General features: G+C 44.7%; 1 protein-coding gene across 2 annotated transcripts in view; it reads right to left on the reverse strand.

Annotated features, from left to right (window-relative positions):
• Window positions 1-19,436, reverse strand: part of EPB41L4B (erythrocyte membrane protein band 4.1 like 4B) — a 910,607-nt gene that overhangs the window by 302,248 nt on the left and 588,923 nt on the right. For both annotated transcript variants that reach the window (XM_073630789.1, XM_073630788.1), the window contains one exon: window positions 15,786-15,985. In XM_073630789.1, coding sequence (XP_073486890.1) covers window positions 15,786-15,985 — 200 coding nt within the window. The remainder of the gene's footprint in view (window positions 1-15,785; window positions 15,986-19,436) is intronic.

Raw genomic sequence — 19,436 nt, forward strand, 5'->3', positions numbered from 1 at the left:
TATTCTCTTGCTACTGACAGGCAGGCAAGTGTTTTTACAGTACTTACAGGCAGCTGTAGTATTTACAAATTAGTGTAGTGCGTCCTCTGCACAGTGTGCACCTAAAGCTACCTGAAGAAAATTGGTGGTGTTCTTCTGATCCTATTAGTACCGCAGGCAGCTGTAGTATTTACACGTTAGTGTAGTGCATCCTCTGCACAGTATGCACCTAAAGCAACCTGAAGAAAATTGGTGGTGTTCTTCTGATCCTATTAGTACCGCAGGCAGCTGCAGTATTTGCAAGTTAGTGCAGTGTGTCCTCTGCACAGTGTGCACCTAAAGCTACCTGAAGACAATTGGTGGTGTTCTTCTGATCCTATTAGTACTGCAGACAGCTGCAGTATTTACAAGTTAGTGTAGTGCGTCCTCTGCACAGTGTGCACCTAAAGCAACCTGAAGAAAATTGGTGGTGTTCTTCTGATCCTATTAGTACCGCAGGCAGCTGTAGTATTTACAAGTTAGTGTAGTGCGCCCTCTGCACAGTGTGCACCTAAAGCTACCTGAAGACAACTGCTGTTGTTCTGCTCCTATTAATACCACAGGTAGGCAGCTACAGTATTTACAGTTAGTGTACTGTGTCCTCTGCACAGTGTGCACCTAAAGCTACCTGAATAAAATTGGTGGTGTTCTTCTCATCCTATTAATACCACAGGCAGGCAGCTACAGTATTTACAGTTAGTGTACTGTGTCCTCTGCACAGTGTGCACCTAAAGCTACCTGAAGACAATTGCTGGTGTTCTCATACTAATACTACAGGCAGGTAGTTGATTCTGCTAGCTGCAGTATCAGTATATATATACATCCCAGCTTTGTGCAGCTACATCTCACTGCAGGCCTTTAGTATGTCTGGAAGGCCAAGGAGAGGCAGACAGTCACAAGCCAGAGAGGGCAAGCAGGCTCTATGTCTAGAGGCAACAGTGCTGGTCATGGAGACGCTACATCCTCATCGGCACGAGGCCGTGGGACACGCTTATCCGTTTTTTCAGCAGCTGGCCGTGTTGAGCCGCAACATGCGGAAGACTTGGTAGAGTGGATGACCAAGCTGTCCTCATCCTCCTCATCCTCTCTCACCCAGGCTCAGGTTACTTTGTCTGGCAAAGCAGCTGCCAACGCGGCGCCTCTTCCCTCGGCTCAATGGCATCAGTCACTCCTTCCCTAGCCCCACCATGTCCTCCTGAGGAGTCCCCCGAACTGTTTGAGCACAGTGTTGGGTACATGCTCCAGGAGGATGACCAGCGTTTTGAAGGCTGCGATGATGGTACCCAACTAGAGGAAGGCAGTAACGTAAGCCAAGAGAGAGGGGGTGCCCAAGAAGGACAGCAATCTGGCAGTCATGTTCCCCCAGCTGCAGCATACTGCCAGCTTTGCTCCAGTGATGAGGAGGGAGGGGATGATGAGGTCACTGACTCCACATGGGTGCCTGATAGGAGAGAGGAGGAGGAGGCACATCACCAATGAGGCAGGAAGCCCTCCAGGGGCCAGCTTAAGGGCAGCACACCGACTGAATCACACCACAGAGCTCCGCATGTGCGTTATTCCAAAAGTTCATTGGTGTGGGCCTTTTTTGAGACGAGTACATCAGATCCCACCGCTGCTATTTGCAACATATGTCTCAAGCGTATCTCGCGTGGCCAAAACATCACCCGCTTGGGCACCACATGCTTGACCAGACATATGTCGACTTGACATGCAGTACGTTGGCAAGCGTGCCTCTCCTTGCTCCTCATCAGCTGGGATCTCCAACCCCACTATACCTTCAGTCCTCTCTGAGAACTGCACTGAGGAATAAAGGTGTAGAATTAGGTGTGTCACAGCCAAGTACTTGGGTGCAATCTGCTATCGGTACACCGATGTCAGATTGTACCAGGTAAATTTCCCTGCCCCAGCTGCTGCACCGCTGAAAGAAGTTCACTCCCAGGCATCCACATGCCCTGCGGTTGAATGCTAGCTTGGCTACATTTCTAGCACTTCAACTGCTGCCTATTCAGTTGGTAGACTCTGCCCCTTCCGTGAGTTTGTGGAATGTGCGGTTCCTTAGTGGCAGGTTCCCAGATGCCACTTTTTCTCATGGAAGGCGATTCCGGCTCTCTACCGGCATGTGGAAGGCACTGTTTTGACCTCGCTGGACAGGGCGGTCAGTGGTAAGGTACATATTACCACTGACTCATGGTCCAGCAGGCATGGATAGGGACGTTACCTATCTTTCACTGCACACTGGGTGACTCTTCTGGCAGCTGGGAAGGATGCAGGACAGGGTGCAGTAGTGTTGGAGGTTGTTCCGCCACCACGCCTCCAAAATTCTACTAGTGATGATTCTGCCACACCTCTCTCCTCCACCCCCTCCTCTTCTTCTTCCTCCATGGCCTCTTCCTGTGCTGATTTGTCTTTGGAACCAGCAGTGCTCCGTAGAATTTCAAGGGGCTACGCAAGCACGCAGGCAAAAAATTGCCTCGTGGTGCTTGAGCTGGTGTGCTTGGGGGACAGGAGCCACACTGGGGCAGAGATTCTGTCAGCTCTGCAGGGGCAGGTTCAGAGGTGGTTGACGCCACGCCAGCTTAAGGCAGGTATGGTGGTTTGCAACAATGGCACCAACCTCCTCTCCGCCCTCCGACAGGGACAACTGACCCATGTGCCCTGCTTGGCTCACGTCCTTAACTTGGTGGTGCAGCGGTTCTTGGGCAGGTATTCAGGCTTACAGGATATCCTGAGGCAGGCCAGGAAAGTCTGTGTGCATTTCCGCAGGTCATATAATGCCAGTGCTCGGCTGGCTGACCTCCAAAAGGAATTTAACCTGCCCAAGAACCATTTAATCTGTGACATGCCCACCAGGTGGAACTCAACGTTGACCATGCTGCAGTGGCTGCACACGCAGCAGAGGGCCATCAATGAGTACCTGGGTGACTATGGCACCAGGACAGGGTCAGGGGAGCTTGTTTTTTTTCCCACGCCAGTGGGCCATGATTAGGGATGCATGCACTGTCCTGTCAACATTTGAGGAGGCCACGAGGATGGTGAGCAGTGACAGTGCATGCATCATTAACACTGTCCCCCTTGTCCACCTGTTGGAGCACACGTGGAATAATGGATAGGGTACTTGAGGCAGAACAGAGGCAGGAAGAGGAGGACTTCCTTAGCTCTCAAGGCCCCCTTTATCCAGACAGTATTCCTGCGTGCCCGCCAATCACACAGGAAGAGGAAGAGGAGGAGGATTGTGTCAGCATGGAGGTGGAGCTTGGCACTCAGCATCAGCAGCAGTCTTTAAGGGATCATTTACAGTCCCAAGAAACCCATGGACTTGTACGTGGCTGTGAGGAGGTAGCTGCGGATCATGTCATCCTTAGTGACCCAGAGGACTCTGGACCGAATGCCTCAGCAAACCTACGCTGCATGGCCTCCCTGATCCTGCAAAGCCTGCAGAAGAATCAATACTGGCTGGCAACCCTCCTTGATCCACGTTACAAGGGTAAGGTTGCGGACCTTATCTTGCCGTCGCAGAGGGAGCAGAGGATGAAACATCTTCGGAAAGGCCTTGAAGAAAGGTCTGTGCAATGGGTTCCCAGAGACTAGAAGGTTACAAACTCCTGTTCCTGGGCGGGCAACGTGTTGCTGAGGCTTCAGTCAGTCAAAAAAGGTATGATTGGTTCCAGCAACCATCACCAGCGTCTGGGTTACTGGGTCTTGAGGATGGATCACTGGCCAGAGCTTGCACAGTATGCAATTGAGCTACTGGCCTGTCCTGCATTCAGCGTTCTTTTGGAAAGCAAATTCAGTGCTGCTGGAGGCTTTGTAACCGATCACAGGGTGCGCCTGTCCACCGACTCGGTCGATCGACTGACCTTCATAAAAATGAATCAGTCTTGGATCACCACCAGCTACCAAGCACCAGATGCTGATGTAACTGAATAATTTTTTTTGAAATGTCAGATCCCTTCAAGATGCCTATGCTGATGCTGAGAGACTATCCTGTTATGCTGAGTGACTATCCTCTTCCTCCTCTATGATCATGCTGATAGCTTGTAAGAATATTTTTGCACCGCCACCAGTGGCTAAGACCCAGTTTTTAAGCCCCTGTTTAACAGGGGCGTGTAATTACAATTTTTGATGCAATATTTTGCAAGGAGGGTTCGCTGCTGCGCTCAACTAGAGTATTTGTGAGGGGTTGCAATGTTGTGGCACCAGCACCAGTGCCTAAGCCCAATTTTTCAGCCCCTGTTTAACAGGGGCATGTAATTACAATTTTTGATGCAATATTTTGCAGGAGGGCTCATTCCTGCGCTCCAACTAGAGCATCTGTGAGGGGTTGCAGTGTTGTGGCACCAGTGCTTAAGGCCCAATTTTTCTGCCCTTTTTCAACAGGGACATGTAATTACAATTCTTGATCTAATATTTCACAGCAGGGCTCGTTTCTGCGCCCACCAAGAGTAACTGTGAGGACTTACAGTGTTGTGGCACCAGCACCACCATCACCACCAAAGTCCCAATTTTTCTGCCCCTGTTCAACAGGTGCATGTCATTACAATTCTTGATCTAATATTTCACAGCAGGGCCTGTTCCAGCGCCCACCAAGAGTAACCGTGAGGACTTACAGTGTTGTGGCACCAGCACCACCACCCAATGCCCAATTTTTCTGACCCTGTTCAACAGGGGCATGTAATTACAATTCTTGATCTAATATTTCACAGCAGAGCCCGTTCCTGCGCCCACCAAGAGTAACTGTGAGGGCTTACAGTGTTGTGGCAACACCAACACCTAAGGCCCCAATTTCTGCAGAGTATATAGGGCAGGCCCCTACTTTCAAACATCCAACTTACAAACGACTCCTACTTGCAAACGGAAGCAGACAACGGGAAGTGAGATGAAATCTACACCTAGGAAGGGAAATTCTCTCCTGTAAGAGTTAATATAGGGAAAACGTGTCTCCTCTCCACTGATGCTTTATCACCAATCCTTGTTTCACTAAAAACCCCAAATTGTCAAAAAACATTTGTCATTGGGACAGAAAGTGAGGTGAAATCTTCTGAAGAGGTGCACAGACAGCAAAACAAATGTCACAGGGGTGATAACCCTTCCCTATGTTTTCCAAAAAACTTAAAATAGATTTTTTGGCTGGAGCTACACTTTAAATATGTACCAGTTCAAAATTACAAACAGATTCTACTTAACAACAAACCTACAGTCCCTGTCTTGTTTGCACCGCCTGTATACTGCTGTTCAGAGTATATAGGGCCTGGGGGCCCCACACCTTTCCTTTTTTTAATTTGGGTGCGGGGTTCCTCTTACTATCCATACAAGACCTAAAGGGCCTGGTAATGGACTGGGGGGCGTACCCATGCCAATTGTCTCACTGATTTTCATCCATATTGCCGGGACCCGACATTACATTAAAGCCACAAGCAGTTTTAAATGACTTTTATTCCTTTAAAAATGTCATTTTGTGCAGGGACTGTTCTAAGCACGGGAAACATGCGCCACTTTACAGGTATACTATAGACACCCCCCAGGTACGATATTTAAAGGAATATTTCACCTTTTTTTCACTTTAAGCATCATTAAAATCACTGCTCCCGAAAAAACGGACGTTTTTGAAACTTTTTTTTGCATTGATACATGTCCCCTGGGGCAGGACCCGGGTCCCCAAACCCTTTTTAGGACAATACCATGCAAATTAGCCTTTAAAATTAGCACTTTTGATTTCAAACGTTCGAGTCCCATAGACTTCAATGGGGTTCTAAAGTTTGCGCAAATTTTAGGTCCGTTCGCAGGTTCTGGTGCGAACCGAAGCGGGGGGTGTTCGGCTCATCCCTATTCCTGTTAAAGACTTGCTTGGATGACATTCCTTCTGGCTCCAGATCATGCTTGCTGTTCTACTACGCTCATCTCTGGCTCCCTGATGTTTTGGCTTGTCTGACTATCCGTTTCCGGTTCCTAAACTCTGGCTATGTTTTGACTACATTTACCTTTTTTTATTATTATTAAATAAGTGAGATTTAACTGTACTTATGTCTCAGTCTGAGTCATGGTTTCTGACAGTAGGAGAAGGCCATGAATTAAGAAGATGCAGGCAATCCACTTGTTGGTAATATTTTTTCCAGATTGGATGAGCAGGATCACTGCATGGATCACTTTGCTATGGCGTTACAAATGCTCCTGAGTTGCACGGCTCACCTGGAATCTCCCCCTGTGGCTGCTCTCATACAACATGTGTTGCAGACCATCCCTGCTGCTGCTCTGGTCTCTGTGCAGGCACCCACCCCGAATATTACCTCTATAAGAGGTATGTCTGTTTCTGCTCCGCTTCCCCAGCGATTTGGGGGCGATCCAGTCCAATGCAGAGGGTTTCTCAACCAGGTTGAGATATACTTTGAGATGCTTGCCCCAGGCATTTCCCACAGACAGAAGCAAAGTAGGTTTTGTGATATCTTTGCTTTCTGAGAGAGCCTTGGCATGGGCAAACTCTCTATGGGAGACGCAAAAACCTGTTGTCTTGAGTTACCCTGAGTTTGTGGCTTCCTTTAAAAGGGTATTTGACATTCCCGCAGGCTCCGCTTCTGCTGCCAAGTGCTTCATGTCCACCAAACAGAGTTTGAGAACTGTTGCAGATTACGCCATTGAATTCCGTACTCTGGCAGCAGAGGTTGCTTGGAACAATGAGGCCCTCGTGGCTGCTTTTTCTCATGGTTTCTCGGATTCCATCATGGATGAGATAGCAGCCCAAGATATACCCACTGAGCTGGAGAAGTTGATCACGTTTGCCATCCTCATTGACTCCAGACTCAGAGAAATATATATCTGTATATTTGTCTCCGAGCTTTGCAGTCCCACCCTTGCCTCCCTCACCTCCCATGCCTCCTGGTACCGAGTCAGTTAGTGAAGATGAACCCATGCATTTGGGCTTCACGCGTCTCTCTGCGGATGAGAGAACCCTTAGGAGGAGGGAGAGATGTGCCTTTATTGTAGCTAGGCAGGTCACTTTTTGAAGTCTTGTCCTACCTGTCCAGGAAAGGCCGAACCTTGAGGTCCTGTCACGGACAGACTTTAGGTGGCGTTGTTTCATCTGCAGTTATCCAGAAGGATAAGACCTGGTTTTGGTTACCCTTTCTTGGACTGAGTCATCCGTTGACATACAGCTGCGTGACACTCCACTTGCCATCGAGGCTCTTGATGGGAGATCTCTACAGACTGCCCATGTGACTCATGAGACTGTTCCATTGTCCATGGCTGTAGGGGCTCTTCACCATGAGATAATCCAATTCCAAGTTATTTCCTCACCTAGGTTTCCGCTGGTTACTGGTTATCCTTGGTTACAGAGACACAACCCCTCTTTTGATTGGCTCCATGTTGAGGTTCTCTCCTGGTTGCCACAATGCAGTAAGACATACTTCCAGGAGGTAGCCAAGGTCCTGTGCACTTCTCTCTCCTCCCTGCCGGAGGAGTACCGCAATTTTAGCGATGTTTTTGACAAAGGTCAAGCCGGTAATTTGCCTCCACACCGGTCGTATGATTGTGCATTTGACCTTCAACCTGGTGCCATACCCCCTCGTAGCTGGGTTTACCCTTTGTTGGTCTTGGAGGATAAGGCCATGGAGGAGTATGTTGCAGACGCACTTTCTCGAAGTTTCAGCCACAAATCCTCATCTCCTGCTGGTGCTGGTTTCTTCTTTGTGAAGAAGAAGAGTGGTGAACTGAGACCTTTTGTTGATTTTAGGGGTCTCAATCTTTTCACGATTAAGAATGCCTATCCGATTCTGTTGAATACGGAGTTATTTGACCTCTTCAAGGGAGCAACGGTTTTCTCAAAGCTTGATTTGAGAGGGGCATACAATCTCATGAGGATTAAGGAGGGCGACAAGTGGAAAACTGTGTTTATTACCAGAACAGGCCATTATGAGTACCTCGTAATTCCTTTTGGCCTTTGTAACGTCCCTGCAGTTTTCCAGGAATTTATTAACTATGTCCTCCGAGATTTTTTGCAGTTATGTGTGGTGGTTTATCATGATGATATCCTCATATTTTCCAAGTCCCTGGAGAGCCACCACACAGATGTCTGTCGTGTTCTTTAGAAACTAAGAGAGAACAATCTCAATTATAAATTGGAGAAGTGCGAGTTCCATCGTAAACAGGTTAAAATCGTGAGTTATGTCATTTCCACTGCTGGTTTTTCGATGGACACAGAGAAACTTTCAGCAGTCCTATGGTGGCCCCCGGCCCGTCAGTTTACGTCCTCTGCAGCATTTTCTTGGCTTTGCCAACTATCATTGGAAGTTTATTCATAACTTCTCGTCTCTGGTCAAGCCCCTGACTAATATGACCAGAAAGGACGGTAACCCATAGTGCTGGTCTCCAGAGTCCATTAGGGTCTTTGAGAGTCTCAAGGCTGCCTTTGTTTCTGCTCCTGTGTTGGCACATCCTGATCCTACATTTCCTTTTATCCTTGAGGTTGATGCTTCTAAGACTGGAGTTGGTGCCCTTCTGTCTCAACATCCTACCTCTGAGAGCGCTATGCATCCTTGTGGCTGCTTAACCAAGAAATTGTAACCTGCGGAGTGCAATTGCAGACAGAGAGCTGTTAGTGATCATTTTAGCCCTGAAAGAATGGAGGCATGTCCTCGAAGGTACCACTGTGCCGGTTCTCATTCTTATTGACCATAAGAATCTCACATTCTTGTCTGAGGCTAAATGCCTCTCTCCCAGAAGGGCGCGATGGGCTCTTTTCTTGTCTAGTTTCAATTACATTGTCTCATTCTTACCCGGTACTAAGAATGTAAGAGCTGACGCCTTGTCACGACAATTTTCCTCCACTTCCAAGATGGAGTCGGTTCCGGTTCCTGTGATTCCTCCTGATCGTATTCTGGCTGTGGTTCGCAACAGTCTCACTTCTACTTTGGGTGACAAAATTCTTGCTGCTCAGGTTCATGCTCCTCCTGAGAAACCTTGTGACCGCTGCTTTGTCCCAGAGAGTCTCCGTACTGCCATGCTCCAGACTTGCCATTCTCCCAAGGCTTCTAGCCACCCTGGGAAGAATCAACTCTTTTGGGTCATTTCCCAACAATTCTGGAAAATGTCTCATTGTATTCCACTTAAGAAGTTGCCCACATCTAAAGGAACTGGCTTCCATTTTTGCCTCAGGAGATCTTTTGCTTACATGGGCTACCCAAGGTGATTGTTTAAGACAGGGGTAGTCAGTTTGTGTTCCAGTTCTGGCGAGCTTTTTGTGCACAGTTGGGAATTCAGCTTGCTTTCTCCTCTGCGTATCACCCACAGTCTAATTGGGCAGCAGAACGAGCCAATCAGCCCTTGGTCCCATAAAACCAGGCATAAAAAACATGGAGTTGTGAGTACAAAAATGCCATTCACGGCGTGCGTTCCACAATACCGGAAGTGACGTCAATAGGAACCGGAAATTACGTTTACGTGTTTCACCCTCCCACAGGGCGCCATCAAGGACCTTGATGCCTGGTTTTAACCTATTTCTTGTAAGTATCCACTTTTATGCGCAATTAATTCTTTACCATGCTGTACTTCACTATCAGTCGTTCCATTTTTTGGGTACCTGTTATCCTGGCTGAGTATCCTTAACAAGGAAATCTACTTGATGATCTGATGATAGCTGCCATTCCTGGTCACCACCATTGAGCCTGAAGTGACCCCTAGACTGAAAAGCTGAGGGTCTATTTTATTTGGTGAGTGGGGACACAGAAAGGGGTGTTGTAGTACACCTTGAAAACTCTGAAGCATTTTGCATTTTTGTTGAATTGGAGCACATCAGTCACTTTATATGGACTTTCACTTTTTGTTATTAATGAATATTTTTCTTTCATTATTATTGTGTTTGCTAGCGCTGTAAATTCATATTCTCATTGTATTTGGTCAAGTGGTTAACACATTGTGTACAGCAGCTGCACATGTTATCTTTGTTTCCATTTTATCTTGTGTTTTGAAATATTTGCTTCACTGTTATACATTTGTGACACCGCTAGCGCGAGTTTATATATTTAGAATATATTTGTTTAAACAGCCCTTGGAGCAATTCCTACGTTGCTATATTTCTGACCATCATAACAACTGGTCAGACCTCTTACCGTGGGCGGAGTTTGCTCACAATAATGCCTTGAATTCTGCTTCCTGATTGTCGCCGTTTATGGTGAACTATGGTTTCCAACCTTCCATTTTGCCTGACTCATTTGTTCCACAGAGTATTCCTGCATTAGAGAAGCATCTCCGTGGTTTTCGTTCCACTTGGGCACAAGTCCAGGAGGGTTTGTGACATGCTAATGATAGGTACAGACTCCATGATGACCGGAAACGCCTGCCTGCGCCTTCCTACCAGGTTGGGGACAGGGTCTGGCTGTCATCTCGCAACCTCCGACTTCATGTTCCCTCTCTGAAGTTTGCACCTCGGTTTATTGGGCCTTTCCGTATTCTTCACAAGATTAACCCAGTGGCTTACGCATTAGACCTTCTGTCATGTACCAGATAAGACCAGAACTGTGTGGACTGCAACAGAGGAAACCCAGACATGTATAAGTGAAAATATAAATTATTTATTAAAGATAAATGAATAAATATAACACAATCACCTCCAATATCACTCAGTGCACCACAACCAATACAAAACTGAACCCCACAAATAATAATAATAACAGAACAAATATATACAAGTAAGGGAAATACCGAGATCATAAACAGAGCCAGGCCAGGGTCATCAACAGGAGGTCAGCAGCTGGGGAAGGGAAACAAACAGGACAAGAGAGGATGGATGGATCACAGGAAGGAGGAGTCAGATACAAGACTTAGGGTCCAGAGCAAGGAAACAGACAGGGAACAGAAAAACAGGAATCAGGTCTCAGGAACAGGAATCAGGTTTCAGGAATCAGGTAAACAGGATGCAGGCTGCAGGTCAGGGCTCAAGGAAAATACCAGGGCAAGATGAGTGTGTACTTGCCGGGTATTTACACTGCAGCTGCTAATTAAGGTCAGGTGACACCTGTCTGCAGAGGGGAATACCTACTCCATACTGCCAGGATTCCTCCACTGGTGGACGCCAGTACTGCGGCTCAAAGGTGACAGAATACCAGCAGGAGAAAGCTCTTCTGACAGCTCCAAACTGCCAGGAGACACCTGCTGGTGGACCTCAGTACTGCACGCCAAATGATCGATATTACCAGCGACAGTACCCCCCCTCGAAGGAGCGACCTCCGGACGCTCCAACTAGCCGTTGCTGGGGAAAGTCCATGATGTCCAGCCGGGCAGCGGGCACCTCAAGCCTGGCAGTGGCACATCAGGCTGGGTAGCAGACAGGAATACATCGGGTTAGGCAACAGACAGGAACACATCAGGCTGGGCAGTGGACAGGAACACACCAAACTGGGCAGCGGACAGGAATACACCAAGCTGGGCAGCGGACAGGAACACACCAAGCTGGGCAGTGGACAGGAACACACCAAGCTGGGCAGCGGACAGGAACACATCAGGCTGAACAGCAGACAGGAACACATCAGGCTGGGCAGTGGACAGGAACACATCAAGCTGAGCAGCGGACAGGAACACATCAGGCTGGGCAGCGAACAGGAACACATCAGGCTGGGCAGCATGCACGGGCACTTCAAGCTGGGCAGCAGGCACAGGCACATCAAGTGGGGCAGCAGGCACATCAAGCTGGTCAGCAGGCACTGGCACTTCAAGCTGGGCAGCAGGCACGGGCACTTCAAGCTGGGCAGCAGGCACATCAAGCTGGTCACCAGGCACTGGCACTTCAAGCTGGGCAGCAGGCACGGGCACTTCAAGCTGGGCAGCAGGCACATCAAGCTGGTCAGCAGGCACTGGCACTTCAAGCTGGGCAGCAGGCACGGGCACTTCAAGCTGGGCAGCAGGCACGGGCACTTCAAGCTGGGCAGCAGGCATGGGCACTTCAAGCTGGGCAGCAGACAGGAACACACCAAGCTGGGCAGCGGACAGGAACACACCAAGTTGGGCAGCAGACAGGAACACATCAGGCTGAGCAGTGGACAGGAACACATCAGGCTGGGCAGTGAACAGGAACACATCAGGCTGAGCAGCAGGCACAGGCACTTCAAGCTGGGCAGCATTTACCTCAAGCGGGGCTTAACCACTTACTCATGCAATCTAACAGAATGTAAGTTATCAAAAACAACACAACCAGAGCCTATGAACGAAGGTAATTGGAAACTATTGCTGAAACCATAAATTAGAATGTCCGCTGCCTTGTGATCTGGGTAATGGCAAAGCCATGGTAACATGTTTACCAAGTTCACCGGTGTTACCGCTTTTAAGAAAAACATTGTTAGTAGTAGGCGTGGAATTAGATGCCAATTTCTTAAAGTAATGCACAGCAGGGTGTGCTCCTGCACAGTGAGCACACTCATGCTTATACTTGCAATTATGAGACCATTTACAATGACTCATTAAAGTTGAAGCATAAACTTTTGTGGTATTGTCCAGGTGCAGGTACAGATGGTTTCAAAACTGGCTTCTGAGGCAATAACAGGTTTAACCAAAGACCAATGTCTTTCATGCCCCATTTCAAAGAACCGTGCACCAAACGCTTTTGATGAAAAGATTTGTCATAGTAAAACCAGGAAAGTCCCGGAAAATGTTTGTATGCCTCCAATATAATATCCACATGCTGGAAAAGACCACTGCATAGATCAGGACGCTGTTTCCCTAGAACACTAGCAAAAATACTGAATGCTTGAAGCCAATTATTAAAACTATGGGGAATAGAATGTTTATGTTTATCATCAATATATTTATCACTTTCACTTTTGTCAATACCAGTCTCTCTAGTAGACAGGAGATCAATATAATCCCCTTTCCATTCTTTTCTTTTATGGCATTTGTAAGATGAAATCTCAATGGTGACAGTTCACACAAGAGAACTTCTTTCAGACAAGTTTCAGGTACAATAGAAGAAGAAGATGGTAAAGGTTCTATAGTCACCATTGACGTAGCTAAGGAAACATTAGGAAGCACAGGCGAACTGTTGTTAGAAAGCATATTGTCTTTCCAAACTGAAACTAACCCTGCATGAGAGGATTGTGACGAATTGGAAGAAGGCAACAATTTAGACTATAAATTTGACATAGAAACAGCAATTTCTTGTAATACAGAGGCATCAAAAGACTCACCTCTAGTCATATTAGTGGCGGACACGGAAGGGTTAACCAATGTAACATTGCTAAGGGCAGTGGATGGAACAGCTTGCAATGAGTCGGTAGTCATAGCAACCGCCTGGTTGTTATGTGATGTAGGTGCCACTTTCTCCAACAAGCTGGCTTCAGACAACAGTGCTACATAAGGACATAATGCATGAAAAGAGTCAAGTGAATTAATACTGCTTTGTTGAGCTAACTCCGTATTAAAGTGCTGGCTAAAATTGGTAGACAAAGAAATTGCAGGCAAGGAGTTGTTAACCACAACAACAGTAGTATTATTTGCAGTAGGCTGAGTAATTGCATTGTGAGTAAATGTCGTCATTAATCACAGTAGCAGGCTGTGCAGATATTTTTTTTACCTCTCCCTCTAATTGCAGATTTTTTAACTTGTCCCCTGTCCCTTGGCTGGGATGGGGAATCGAATCTGAGCGGCCTCTTTCACATCCTCTTCTGTGTCACAAGTCGTTCCGTATGGACATCAGTCAAAGTACCCGCTGCTTGAGTGAGATCTCGTCAGCTATCATGGGAGTTCGGAAGTACAAGGGAGGAGACTGGAACAACGTCACCAGAGACAGTCACAGCATCAATAGCTGGAAACAGTGGCGGGGCTATGTCAGCAAAGGACAGACAGAGCTGGGGGACACCAACGTCAAGGAGAGACACCAAGGAAGCCACTGGTAAACCCAGGCGATGCTGCGTCCATTCGGCTCAGTCTACAGTGCTAGCCCGCTCCATAATCTGTTTTAATAGCGACTCCATGTCAGCACAAACAGCCACAGACGTGCTTCTCCTTGGATCCCCGCCAACAATGCTGCAATAATGATGCATTTTCTTTTCTTTTATAGGTACTGACTCATTTCAGGATAGTTGAAAACCTTTTAAACCAATCATAGGCAAGTACAATAGACCTGTAAATAAAGTGTAATTTTTTTTCATTTTATTTTTATTTAAACTATTTTGTCTGCTACTGTCCCATATGTGAATGGCGGTACATTTTTGCCCACCTTCCACTTTTAATCTTGTAAAAGCTTACCCCTTAATATGTCGGGAAGTATAAATTGTGTTCAAAAGCGAATTAATCTCCTGACTCATATACGCTCATTTTCTGATATACAACTCACCCCTGGGCTATCAGATTACAGTATATGAGCAATGACAGCATAATATCAGATCTAATACATTCTGATTTGTAATCCATAATTGAAAAGGCTATATAGGTTTCCCACCAACAATAAGTTGTGACAATATACTGGCATACTACATGAAATTATGTAAAATTTAAACAATGCATTTCTCAATCTCCCATCTTTGCATTAGGAAAGTGAAAAACAAGAAAATATCCTCTTGCAGAGAATGAGCCAAAGTAACTTTAAATATAAAGCTTGTTGTTGGTGCCTGTAAATAAACAGAAAAAAAACATACCCTTCTACAAATGGTCCATTTTAGCCATATAGTACCTGATTTTATTACATGCAGGTCTAAAGTCCAGGCATGCATAATTTACTGTCTGTGTATGCCTTACTAAAGTGGGAAGATTATAAGATATATGAAAATAGTATCAAGATTAATCAAATACATTAGGGTTATGATAAATGTTTGAATTTAGTAGGTACAGAAATGGTTTCCTACTTAAAACAAGGATAGCAATGTTATCAGCACTTGCTCCTCTGCAGGACTACAAAACACCTTTTCCTTATGTTATTATGTTAAAGAGAGAGATAAAGAGAGAGATATGTGATCTGTATTCCAGCAGATGAGGGAACTGGGCAGGGCTTGTGACTTAAGAAGCATTGTGTTGTCAGCTCACTACTGATTTTTAGGCATATTAACAAAATCTTTTTTCAGTAATTGCAACATTTTAAAGGGACAAAAACGTTTTTTATTCAATTTAAATGTATTCCTTCTTTGTTACATTTGTATATTTTGGAATCCACTTAAAGTGGGGTTCCCATTAAAAAAAAACAATTAAAAGTCAGCAGCTACAAATACTGCAGCTGCTGACTTTTAATCGGACACTTACCTGTCCCAGGGTCCAGTGATGCAGGGGATCGAAGCCCCGCTCTCCCCCCCTCAGCTTGGCAGCGCCGGAATTTTTAACTATGGGCGCCCGGCTGTGGCTTCACAGCCAGGCACCCACTGCGCATGCGCGAGCCGTGCCGCATGCCGTCACTGGCCCCATAATCATCTGGGACCAGTCACGTGTCCCAGATGATTGACAAGAGGGAGGGTAGAGAGGCAATCTCCCTTCCTGCGCCGAGGGAAGTGATGTCACCAGCCCAGGCACTGAAGGAGGCAGACTATGAGGGACCCCCTAGCAACAGCCATTTAGAGGTGAGTAAAAAAAAAAATTTTCTCCAAATTTTTTTTTTATTTTTTTTATGCACATTACTAAATTTTTTTTTTGGGGTGGAACTCCAATTTAAGACTGCTAAAAATGTTTATGTGTTTGACTAGCAGCTATGGTGGAAGATCTGCCACTAGTTTCATATGTTGTAGATTTGAACAAGAGTATTAAAATGTTCTGATGATAATACAAATTCTGACTATTAATAAACAGCAAAAAGTTACACTTACTGCTTGTACTGGTACCTCCAGAAATGTTATCTTTACTATCAGTGACAAGGTGTCCATAAGAAGAGAGGGCGTGATGGTGATGATGTTGATGATGGTGGTTATGTCTACTGGATGCTTTCGATGTATAACGGGTCCCTCCATTTTCTTCAAAGTTGAATATATGAAGATCACTGCTTTTAATTCCTGGTGACAATGGATACCTGATAACAAAACACAAGTACAAAGTATGTTTTCTGAGGGCACAAATGAGCTAGTCATTAAAAAAAAAGTAAACATATACCTCTCCTAGTTTTGTATACAGCAGGAAAGTTAGAACCTCTCTGTTTGGAGATTAACCCTAAGTTCTTGTTTTAGACGGACAATGAGGGGGCATTTTCTCAATGGGAACACAGACAGCAATAAACAAATTGGAATGGGTAATCCTTCCCTAATCCATTCAAAGAAAAAAAATAATTATGCTTGGGATTTTACATTAGATGAACAGAATAAAACATATAAGGCTAAGAAAAACTTTATTAGTGCCAAAGTAATAAAATACAACAACTTGCATTGGCAAACAAGAACAGAATACAGTACCCAAATTATTTACCCATATGCTACGTTTATTCATTTTAGCCAGATACACCCAATAATACATTTCCAGGATGCTCAGAGATGAAAATGGGGACTCTGATTTCAAAAATAAGATTTTTTTATTCTAGGTGGGTCATGTGATTTACAATTTTTATTTAACCACTTCAGAAACAAACGTTTACTCTTATTGGTCTGCATTTCATTCAGAGATATGCCACAGTTATGAAAAAAAACGTAGTCCCAGCATATTATGCATTGGTAAGAGAGTTAAGATTTTAAAGTTTTAAATCTTTTTTTTTCATTTTCTAGACTTTATTTTGGAAAAATTATTATTGGAGATGAGGGGACAATTATAAAAAAATATAAAAAAATGATAACCCCCCCCCTCCCCTCCCAGCAAAGCATGATCCAATTTGCTCCAGCAGGGGGAAAAAAATCTTTCCTGATCCCCCAAGAAGGAATCGGGCATTCCCTGAATCAACTTTACCTATAAATGTTAGTATCCAGTTATATTGTGTACATTTAGGAAGGAATCCAGGCTTTTTTTAAAGCAATCTACTGAGCTAGCCAGAACCAGCTCTTGCAGGAGTCTATTCCACATTTTCACAGCTCTTACTGTGAAGAAACCTTTTTGTATTTGGAGATTAAGGCTGGGTTCACATTAGAGCATGGAGCGGCTCACAGCAGGGGGTCCGGTGTGTCTCCATTCACCGGTTCAGGTCTGATTTCAGTCCTAAAATGGACCAAAAGAAGCACAGGACTCCTGTGCAACTCGCACCAGAGACGCTCCAGAGATGTATGAACCGGCTCCATAGAGAGCCGGTCACAATCTCCCGCTATGTGAATGGGATGTGGGGAAACCCAAAGCCAATTCCCAATAGTGTGAACCCAGCCTAAATCTATTTTCCTCCAGACCTAAAGAGTGCCTCCTTTGTCCTCTGCGATGACCTTAAAGTGATGGACTTTATAGACCACTTATGCATTTACACATGTTGATCATATCCTCCCTTAATCTCCTCTTCTCAAGAAAGAATACATTCCATTCCTCTAATCTTTCCCCATAGTTGAGCTTCTCCATGCCTCTTATCAGTTTGGTTGTCTATTTCTGCATTTTCTCCAGACACCTGATATCTTTTTTGTGAATTGGTGCCCAAAACTGAACTGCATATTCCAGATGACTAATGATTTGTACAGGGGCAAAATGATATCTCTCTCTCTGAAGTCCATACCTCTCTTAATACAAGAAAGGATTTTGCTGTTTGTTGGAGGACAGCCTTCTATCATACCCTCTAAAAGTTGTGCCGTGTTGTTTAAAGTTGATCACTGGGTAATATCACCCTTACTTATTACATTTTAACAGCTTTGTTTAATTACCTGAGTCTGCCATCATAATGCTCTCTGCAACACCTATTTCAGTAGTGAAGACTACTTATCTGCCACTGCTTGAGCTCTTTAGGGCCCTCCCCTAGAGGCCCCAAGCAATGGACAGCCAATAGGAAGCATCTACATCACCAAGTATCAAGTGATGCAAATACTTAAGAGAGGTTCTTCCCACACTGCAGTTCAGAGGAAAGAAGATTTGGGCCCAACATGTCACATGACTGTGGATTCAGGTAAAACATTTATTAAAACAAAATGAGACAATTAGTGGAACAACTAACTAGAATACTTTTTCATTTTCAAACCCAGACTGCAGGAATGACAGTTGGAAGCTGAATGGTTGCCACGAGCAAGGACTGTTTTGTGTAGAATGATTTACACATCAGCCCATATGGTAAAGCACATTGCCCATATCACCAAGCACAGGTCTGTAAAAAAGCAGAGCTGTTTTTTTCACATTCCCCAGTGTTTTAGTGAACAGGTAAAAAGTAATCCAAAGGGCACCTTACCAGTTCACTGTAGTGAACGGTCTGCTTCAACAGTTTATCCACAACCCCCCCCCCCAAGCAAGGGGCCTGTACTCCAAATAAAATCTGGTTGCTAAGGTGTTAAAACACTTTACAAATATCACTTTCCTCCTTGCATTGTTTATTAAATAAACCTGCATTTATCCTGCCAGTTGGACATGCTTCACAACAAGCCGTTTATTCTACTATGATATATAATTATTAATGATAAGATGATGTTCTAAGTTACCATTACATGTTTTCCCGGTATAGAGTAAAATAGAACTATGACTCAGTGCAATGGAATTACACACCATTATTTTATCCAACTGGATATGTTATTTTTCTAGATTAGGGATTATTAACACTTAAATTGCTTTCTGTGATACTTGCTTTATAAGTAAATTAACTGGCAAGTATTTTAAAGAGCATTGGTATTTTCAAACTATATTTATGAGATAATGCCGTTTATAATGATAACAACATGGATTGGGGTAAGTGTATAAAAAACATAGAAAGGAAAATATGGTGCCCAAAACAACCAATTATATAGCAGCCCATTTAATAACATTCACTAGCAGCAAAACTGGTTGCTACCCTTGTAGATTTACTGTCCTCAATTTTTCAAAAACTGTAATCAAATTTACTGAATTACCAAGAATCTTTGCTTTTTGAGCATACTTTTAGATCCAGATGAATACCTAATGCATTCTTTTTTTTAATTCTATATTTTATTTTTTCAAAAATGTTTATACATATAAACAAAAACATTTTAGTTGCTTGCAAATCACAAAATATAGCTTAACATACATCAATTCTATTTTCAGTGGATATATATGGCTTATCAAACAAACAAAAAAATAAATAAAAAATAAATAAAATGGGGGAGGGGGAAAATGGTTCCCTCTTCTCTCTTATATACCCATTCTACCATTCATGTGTATATTTCTTTCCCTCTCCACCTCTCACTTATACACAGATACTATTTACCAGAGAGAGCGATAAGGAGAGGAGAGAGAGGAAAAAAAAGGACTTTTCTACAGGAATAATTAAATACTCTCACTCTCTTCCTTCCCCCTAAGACCCCACCTGCTCCCCCTCCCCAAGCGCACAATTTCTCTTCCTTACCTTGCATAATTGCAATACCTTTTTCAATGGTATATATATCAGCTATTTTTTTGAACCATGGGGA

The sequence above is a fragment of the Aquarana catesbeiana genome, linkage group LG05, assembly GCF_042186555.1.
Source record: "Aquarana catesbeiana isolate 2022-GZ linkage group LG05, ASM4218655v1, whole genome shotgun sequence".
NCBI lineage: Eukaryota > Metazoa > Chordata > Amphibia > Anura > Ranidae > Aquarana > Aquarana catesbeiana.